This window comes from Thrips palmi, unplaced genomic scaffold (genome assembly GCF_012932325.1).
Source record: "Thrips palmi isolate BJ-2018 unplaced genomic scaffold, TpBJ-2018v1 HiC_scaffold_7, whole genome shotgun sequence".
Classification (NCBI taxonomy): Eukaryota; Metazoa; Arthropoda; class Insecta; order Thysanoptera; family Thripidae; genus Thrips; species Thrips palmi.
This window is the reverse complement of record NW_023144634.1, coordinates 1691431-1700983: the sequence shown is the minus strand read 5'-3', so window position 1 is coordinate 1700983 and position 9553 is coordinate 1691431. Positions and strand designations below refer to the sequence as shown.

The following is a 9553-nucleotide window of genomic DNA, read 5'->3' as shown; positions in this document are numbered from 1 at the left end:
GGCAAGCCGTTTTGAATGCCAATGTTTGGCAAGCTTTGATCGGAAATCTCCATAAGCTTGCCGAATTCTGGCAAGCTAGGGGGTATATCCGGGCCAAGCTTGCCAATTTTGGCATTCGAATCAGCTTGCCAATTTTGTGGCAAGCAAACTTACCACCGGCTTTGCGGTGAAATCGTCATCGGTCGCGTACTTAAATCGGACTTCTTTTTAAAAAAATATATAAAAAGTAGCCTTACAGCGTCTCTTTGCGACTACCTATTTTTCTTTGAATCGTTCCGCAGCCCTTCCAGGAGTCATGACGCAAAGTAGACCACTTCAGACGACTCTCCACCGAAGATCGCATTGACATTGCGCGGATGTAGGCACTTGAGGAAGCAGAGTTGATAATATCATATCGCCATTGGAGTGTCGTCGCTGTTAATGGAGTGACAGCGTGTTCTGGCAAAGCAAAGTCATAAAAACTACTTCCTCTTTGGGCATTCACGCTCTCGGAGGGCGTGAATTTTGATAAGGAACTTAAAGGGGGCGTAAAGCGAAATTTGTAATTTTTTTTCATGTTTTCTCAGCTTTTTTTTACATAATGGTTACCCTGACATTAAAGTGTACATCACCATTTGATTCTCCATGCCGAGGCGCACAACTTCGTCAAAATTTGTACACCGTTATTTCTTATTCACGTTATTTAATTGTTATTCAAACGCTATTTCAAGGGTATTTCAACGTTATTTCGCGCTATTTCACGTTATTCCGCGTTATTTCACGGTTATTTTGGCGTTATTTCAAGTGTATGTAAAGGGGCCCCTTGTAAGCCGTTCCGGGCCGGTTTGGCACATTTTACAGTCTTTCCCGCCATTTGAACACCGCCAATCAGGTATCAATCGATTCCCCCTTCCAAGACCTGTGTTAAAGGAGGGCGTGACAGGAGGAGCTGCTGGTGCCTCGGCGCCGCTGCCGCTGGCGACGTCCTGAGGCCTCATGCGCCCCCCGTGGCGGTTTTGCGAACGACTGACCGAAAAAATTGCGAGGACTCTGATTTTGCTTGTACAAAGACCCATACGCAGGCATCCGCGTATGTCTTTGCTGAAATGGTCGCTTTTTGCCCTGCACAGGTCTGAAGGACCGCCGAAAAGTGCGATTATGTATCGGACTTCAATGTTATACCCTACGCTAAGCTAATAAAAAAACGGTGACTAACAAAATTTACACGAGTGGCTAGGCCAAAGGTAATCCCTTTAAGGATTAATCTCGATTTTGTGATATTTTTGTCAAAAAAAAATTATGTTCATGAATTTTATTTTAGTTGTGAACGGGGCCAATTCAGTTCAAAGGCTGTCTGCAGTTAAGACAGCTATTTCTGAGGGTGGCAGTATTGCACGACAGCCCAACTGCTGCTAACAACACTGTGGGGAAAAATCACAGTAAATCCTGTAGTGATTAGTACAGCTGTCACTGTAGTTCAGAGTACAGGATTTACTGTACTTTTTTAACAGGATCTACTGTACTTTGTACGGGATTTACTGTACCACAGGAGTGGAGTACGGAATATCCTGTACCAGGTACAATAGATACTGTAGCCAGGCACGGTAAATCCTGTGTTCTGAACTACAGCAAATCCCGGCAAAAAAATTAACGGGATTCACTGTGGTTTTTTCACACAGTGAATAACAAACCGCGACACAAACACTTTGCGCCAGTTCCATCTATAATGTTGTATTGATGTGTGTCCCTGAAGCCCTCATCACGATTCCTATGGACGTGTTAATGATAACATTCCACGAACATTTCAACATCCAGCTTTTCTCATTAGTCCATTAAACTGCTCACAAATTCACTTCCAAATAATGTCTTCCTTCAGAGCAGCGCCTGAGGGAGACACCCGAGGGCAACAGTATAATGGCCGATTCATGGTTAACTGCAAGTTCGGTTCAATTGACCTCAGCCAACAACAGTCTAGACGGTGCTCGGCGAGCCACCAGATACCGGCTTCCCAGGAACGGCACATACACCAGAGGTGCACCAGAACCCTACATTGTGAAACATCCGTCAGATAAGACTAAGGACCAGTTCCAATGGTGCCTTTATAAAGTGTGGCAGCCAACTCCTGCGCACCAGTCACAGACGACCGACTCTGCGGCATCCAGCTAACCCATGGCTTCCAAGTACTCAATGCTCGTATTGGTCATCAGCGCCTGCTGCCTCGTAAGTAGTGCTGAATAGTTTTGGTTAGGAACGTGTGTCTCCTACACAGCGAATTCAAGTGTGAGACGTCTCACAGGCGTGAAACAGAATTTCTCCCGCTTACAAGTGTGAGACACCGATTTACAAGTGTGAAACACGGTTTGTCTCACACTTGCTGCCTATGGTTAGGGCACGGGGTGGCTCAGTTCCGCCACCTTGAAACTACACGGTGGATTTTTTTTCTGCTCATAGCTTTTAAACCTCCGAAAGCTAGAGGGGAAAAGTAAGCGAGCCGATTGTAGCTGGAACGGGGAAGTGCAATGAAACCGGCTAATCAAAAGAAAAATCGAATTCAATTTATGGAACAAGATTGGATATGAGTTCATGTTGTTGAATACTTTTAGCCAGCCTTACTGCCCTGAAAAGACCTCGTCAACAAAGAGTATACATTTTCTTAACATCATTTTATAAGTCTTATGTAATTTAAATTTTCATAACAATCGTATGTAGAAAAAATGCTGATCGATGTCATGAAAATTTCAACTTGTTTTTTGAACAGTAAAGTTCCTGAATTTTGATCACGATTTCAGACATATTTCTGACATTCTGACAAAATTCACACCAGTGAGGTGGCACACTGACTGAGCCCACCCACCAATCGATAAATGTGACAGTAACATCTGTTTGGAGTGATCGCACGTGTCTAGCACATCTTCCTGCCTTTGCCACCGCTAACACTTAATATAATTTGCAGATGGCCGGTGTCTCGACGGGTGCGATTGAAAAGAAGGTAATTAAAAATTCAAAACCTGAATCGTTTGTAACAAATGAAATTAATTAGATGTTCGACGCAATACCGGACCGGACGACTTCGGTGCATGACCAACTTCCAATGACAAAATCAACCATATTTTGGGATACTTTTTTAACCGAATTATCTCTGTTTTCCTGATGTTCAAAGGTGGCCACTGAAGGTACCTGCCACGGTGTAGGGAGATACGGTGGGGACACTCGGGCCCTCGGCCACGCGGCCGAGTGAAGCTCGTTTTTGGCCCGTTTCGTAGTTCCGAACGCTCCGCTAGTAGCGCTGTTCCCCATGTGGGCCGAGGTGGTGGGGGAAGTGGGCCGGCTCACTATTGGCTGGCCGCTGGCGGCGGTGCGCGGCGGTGCGCGGTAGCCAGCCGCCAGCCAATAGTAAGCCGGCCCATTTCCCCCACCACCTCGGCCCACATGGGGAACAGCGCATCCTGGCGGAGCGTTTGGAACTACGGAACGTCCAGAAACGGGCTTCACTCCGTAGCGCCTAGTGTCCCCACCGTCTCTCCCTACACCGTGGTACCTGCAGCAAACAGGTACTGGACAACCTGGAAGCCACGATCGAGCTCTGCACTCGAAACGTGCCCGCCGAGCAGTTCGCTGACCCGTCTTGGGAGTGTGCCCGCACCGTCTCCGGCTACCTGGAGGACGCCGACGAGTGCGACTTGAGCGTCGTTCCCGACTACCTGGAAGACTGCCTGTATGGCTTCTTCCTCCGCGATCACTCCGTCAAGCCGGCGGTGAAATGCATCAAGCTCGCCATTGAGTCAGACATCTGCTGTTCGGCGGAGTAGTAGTTGCAACTTGTCTTTTCATTGACAGTCATCAGGAATAAACATTCTTGAAGTGAGTTACGTGTTTGCAAAACCCTAAATGTCTCACGGTCAAAGGCCATACGTACACATCAAGGTGGAGATTTTTTCCAAAGTAACCAAAAAATTCCACAACATATCTATAAGGTAGATAGGTTTCTCAACTTTATTCTCAAAAAAATGTTTTGAGGCACCATGTTAAAAATACGTTTCAAGAGGTGCTGATCAAATAGAGATAGTTGAAAAAAATATTTTTTCTGGACCCAAAACCACCTAAGTTTAGTGGTAAAATGACCCAAAACTTCAATTGCTCACAGTTCCTGTAATAATTGCCTGAGATGGCTGAAATTTTGTGGGGGTGTTTACCTAAGGGTAGGCACCATTTAAGCCAAAGAGGAGCGAAATCCCCGATGGTCTGCTTCGAACGGCCCTGATACGCTCAAATCTTCAGTAAAAATAGTGAAATTCAGCAACTTTGAGAGCCCGTAGCGTCCAAACCCGACGTCGTAGAGCCTCGCGCGACCCGGCATTCGAAAGATCGCACTTTTTTCTTTCGGAAACGACACCTTGGTAGATTTTTTGGCCAGCAGGTTCCGGGATCCCAAAAAGCCCCAAACCCTCAAAAACAGCCATTTTTAGGGGTTTTTGACCTCTACCAAAAAGCCAATCGGTGTTGGATCCGGCCCAATTTGTGTTTCGGCAATTCGTATTCACTAGAGGAACCAAAAAAACCGGGAGGGAGCCAGATCTGAGGGGGTCCCCGGCCAAGTGTTTTTTTTTTGTCTGGAGCTGCTCAAGGGCTTTGGTGGTTTGAATTCAGCTATCTATCTTTTAACTATCTTCTTTTGAAAGCACCTCTTCAAACATATTTTTAACATGGTGTCCCAAATCATTGTTGCGGGGACTGATGAACCGGTCCGAAAGGGCCCTTTCGCTCGATGCCGAGTGAAGAGAAGAAAAAATCGCAAAAGCCCGGAACCAGTAGCGCGCCACCTAGCGGCCGTTGTAGCGAACTGCCAAACCCTGAACCCTGATTGGTCACAAGTGTAGGTCTGGACGAAGTCTACAGCATCGGCCACTAGACGGCGCGCTACTGGCTTCTGCACTTTGATTACTTTTGTTCGTCACTCAGCGTCAAGTGAAAGGGTCTATTGACAAGGAAAACCGTCTTTCAATGCAACCAACAACATGGTGGCTCATGGCAATTAAACATTGACCTTCTGCTCCTCTGGAACCCAATTAAGTTTCATGCTGAAGTCGGAGGTTTTATAGTAAGCCAATTATTGTGTTTATATTTTTTTGTAATTAAACTTTCCTTGTTTTTATCTTCTTTAATCTTTGTTTTCATTTGTGTGTTATAGAAACCTACGCTCTAGCAAGAGACGCTGTCGCCAAGTTTGTGATTGTTTCGAACTATGAGACTGATCAAGAAGTCAGCTAAGGCAGTATTCTGCCTCGATTTGTTGTATTTTTTACATTCTTAGGCAATGTGGGCAATCATTGTTGCCAAGTTATGAGAGCTAGCAGAGGCCGTGGCAAGCGTGTCAGGTACTACAGGCCCTTGTTCCTTCAATCATCTGAGAGTGTCTGAGAGTGAAGGGGAGGTTGCAGGGAAGAAAACCAAATCTCATTCAACGAACGTGAATGAAAGTATAAGATGATAGTATCATCTTACTTTCATTCACGATCGTTGAATGAGATTCTTTGTTTCCCTCCCTGACATTTCTCTTAAGTGATGTCAATTTGTACAACTTTAAAAAATCAGTCAAAGCCCTCTGAAATAAATCTAAAACACGTCCTTGATTTTACGGCAGCCCTTTCAGCCGTGATGAGTTTGGTCATATATGGGTTTTCGGCGAAGGCTATAGTCACTAGGAATTAACCAGCCCTATGAACACTAGTTTGAACTGCAGCCTTAAACAATGCCGAAAGAATTCTTTAGGAAACCAGAGCACAAATAGAATGAGCTTCGATTACATTACCACTGTGTTCTCCTTCAATTCATTAAATATTACTTATAAAATTGTGAATTCATTATTTAGGAAAAAAAGATATCGAATAGTGACCCAAGCATACAAGTAGCCAATTAAGCGATTCAATGCTGGCAATTGAATGTTACTCGACTGAGGGATTCGCATTGGTGTGGCATCAGGGAATTGGTGACGACAGAGGGTGCTTCATGAAGACAAATAGGAACAATATACAGAAAGAAATTTAGTCTAAAGTATTGTATGTAGTTTTCAGTGTACTAGTCACAAAAACTTCATTTATTTCAATGCCAATCCTACATTTTCATCTAGAGCTACGCAATTTTGGGCCAAACTTTCCAAGTTGAGATTTGTGTGTTTCGCTGTAGTTTTCAGTGCGCTGACCTCAATATTGACATCTAAATTGTCCCCTGACCCAAACTTTTAACACCAGACCTATAATTTCATCCCATATTAGGTCATTTTGGACCAAAAATTTCAAGTCAAGGTTTATATTGTTTCCTGCAGTTTTTGATGTGCTGAACTTAAAAATGACTTCCAAAATTTTCTCAGACTCACACTTACCCAAATTTGGACCAATTTTGGAGCAGAATTTTTAAATCGAGTTTGACGTTGATCCCAGCAGTTTTTGGTGTGCTGATAACGAAAATCACTCCCATTTCGACTTCAGACTTATATTTTCATCCCAAATTAGGTCATTTTGGACCAAAATTTTCAAGTCGAGTTTTATATGGTTTCCTGCAGATTTTGGTGTGCTGAACTCAAAAATGACCTCCAAACTTTACCCAGACTCACATTTAACCGAATTTTGACCAATTTTGGACCAAAATTTTTATATTGAGTTTGACTTTGATCCCAGCAGTTTTTGGTGTTCTGATAACGAAAATCACTTCCACTTGTGCCCCTGGTCTAAAGTTCACTCAATATGAGCCCATCATTGCACATTTCGTCTACTCAAGCAAAGTCCAAAGTGCACAAACTATGTCAATTCGCATCGCTCAGCCACACTACGCGCCCAGACTAAACGGCGCGTACCCCTAGTTTAAACTTTGGTACAGTGTCCAACTATCTATGAAATATAAACTTAAGAAAAGGACCAGCTGCTTATTCATTGTTTCTAAAACATATATTTTAAGACAGTCTTGAGATACATAAAGGTTTCGATCATTTCCTTAAGGGGGCACACCAGTGAAAATCGTCAAATTTTGGCCTCCTTTTTTATTTTATCTCATTTTTCTGCTATTCATTCCGAGTCGAACGCCGCAAACCCCACCTCAAAATTCCAATTACTTTGGCTTGGGCACATTTTTGAAGTTCCTAAAAAGGTAACTATTTTTGCATATTTTACCTCAATTGTTAACGTGCAGGTGTTTCACTTGAAGTCCAATGACAAAACCCTCGAACCATCGAAACGCAGTTGGAAAAAGGAATATTATGGCGCAAACCGAACTCAAATATGTCATAAATTGCGTCCGTAATGAGGAATAATGCGTGTAAACCGTAGTTTCACTTCAAACGTCGTTTTCTCGAAACACCATTTTTATACCTGGTGCCCACGATTGCGGCCGCAAAAATTGAGATAATTGAGTGCGGTTTGCGGCAAAATGTTCCTTAAACTTCCCGCTATCGTGTGAACCTCGGATATGGTCGTAGCATGAACAGGGCCTGAGCCACAGACACGGAAACGTGAAAAATATGGTCAAAAAATTAGTTTCTTTTTTTGCTTCTCAAAAAAACACATTTAGGATTGTGTTTCCGACATGTCCGTGGTTCACACGATAGCCACATGTGTCCTGATGAGAAATTTTGAAACCCCATGTTTGTGGCTCAATCGAGGGCTTCACCAAGTTGGGCAAAGTGGAGCCGTGTCACCGAAAAATGAAGATGGCGCCCACCCCCCCTTCCCGTCACCGCCCCTGGCTGCCGTGTACTTTTTTGGTTAAATTGACATATTTTATCGTTCAGAATGAAATTTCAACCCATTACCTTCGTTACTTTAATCAGAATAACGTTTTTACGAAGCCTCTGCATTTTCACTGGTGTGCCCCCTTAAGGGGGGACATCACTCCAAAATGATCAAAAATTGCAACTTTTTTTTATTAGTTTATATTATAGACCATTCCTTTCTGCGTCGAATGGTGAAAACCGAATTCCGGAATTCAAAAAATTGCAGTTTTAGTAGGTTGTGCGCCGCAAACATGCATAGGGGAAAAGCCCAGTTTCCCCAACTTTGATCGCGTTTTTCTCGGAACATGAAATTGCAATCGGTTGCAGGCCTCTAGGGCGCAGTTTTTGAGCTACAGCGAGGAGATTTAGCATGGAAGCTCCTTCGACATGCCGCTATGGTGGGTAGCAAAATATTTTGATTTGGTCAATTTTTATTATTTTTTAACGTTCAAAATTGAACAATTTTGACTCAAAAAATTGAACAATTTTTTTTGGCATGTAACAAATTTAACTTTAAATGATTTTTGAAATGTGATTGAGGTACCCACCATAGCCAGACATCTCAGGAAGGCTGTCATCAAATTTCAATGTTCTAGATCAAACCGTTTGGCGTCCAGCGCTGCAACCGTGCGAAATGGTCTAACCTAACACTCAAAAATGTGTTTTCAACGAAAGCGCTGTACTGCCGTCGCGGATTGACTTAGTGTTGTTTTATGCTTTATCTGTTAAAATATGAACAATTTTCCTCTTTCCGTTTGGTTTTGAGGTTAGCAAAGTGCACAGCCGCCGTGCCCAGATCGTTTCGTCGTAGATTCAGAAGTACCATCAAACCTCGCTAAAAGGGGCAGCTACAAGAACAGCTTTTTCGAAAAGAAACTTCAAGTGACTCTCAAACCACATTAAGGAAAGATAATTCACAGAAGCATGTGCACAGGGAAGCGAGAAGGAGCTCTGCTATTGGTCGGGTTCGGCTCGGCTCCCCCCTCTCTCTGTCTTTTTCGTTGACGAGTCGAGCTTTGCCATGGACACGGTGATTCACTGAGATTCCAAACGCTATGAGTATAGCACGTATGGTGCAATGCGCTGTGATATCGCACCATACGTGCAATGCCACAGGCATATTGCACCTTTGGTGCAATGCTTCCCGAAAAGGCCCTATGCTAATGCATGGGAAATGGGAGGCATTGCACTTCATGTGCAATGCTTTTGCATTGCACCAATTGACGCTATACTCATAGCGTTTGGATTCTCAGTGTTTTGACGGCAATTTCCTCAAAATGGAAAGAACAGATTTCAACCATATTACAACATTGAAATCACCATTCGGGGTTCTACCACTCTACAAAGTCTCATCAAAATGCTGTAGAAAATGTCCGATTTGCTTAATGAGCTTAACACGTCAAATCTCGGTGAGGCTGAATCAGGGGGGGGGGGGGGGGGGGGGGGGGGGGGGGGGGGGGGGGGGTGGGGGGGGGGGGCAGGGCCCCCCCCTTTGGCCACTAGACAGCCCCTGGAAGGTAGGCAAATTGCGGTACTTTCCCCCTGTAAGTGGCAAAAAACTGGCCCACCCCCCCCCCCCCCCCCCCCCCCCCCCCTTTCAAAATTTTTGCGCACGCCACTGGGCTGAATCTGGCGGATACCATACTGTAGGGATTTCACGATGGCCCCCGAAGGCAGCCGAAGCCTCCGGCCCCGTGCCATTTTACCGCCCCCCACGAGTACCATTGTCGGTACCAGGGCACCCGAGTAGCAACCGGGGCAACCACCAGAGTCAGACGGCACCCAGCTCTCGAGCCGCGCGGACCTACTTGT

General features: G+C 44.6%; 1 protein-coding gene across 1 annotated transcript; it reads left to right on the top strand.

Annotated features, from left to right (window-relative positions):
* Window positions 1-1869: 1869 nt before the first annotated feature.
* On the top strand, window positions 1870-3844 carry LOC117652422. Its single transcript, XM_034397321.1, has 4 exons — window positions 1870-2199; window positions 2933-2968; window positions 3140-3152; window positions 3514-3844. Exons 1-4 carry the CDS (start codon window positions 2149-2151, stop codon window positions 3786-3788), a joined length of 375 nt encoding a protein of 124 aa, XP_034253212.1. The 5' UTR covers window positions 1870-2148; the 3' UTR covers window positions 3789-3844.
* The last annotated feature ends 5709 nt before the right edge of the window (window positions 3845-9553 follow it).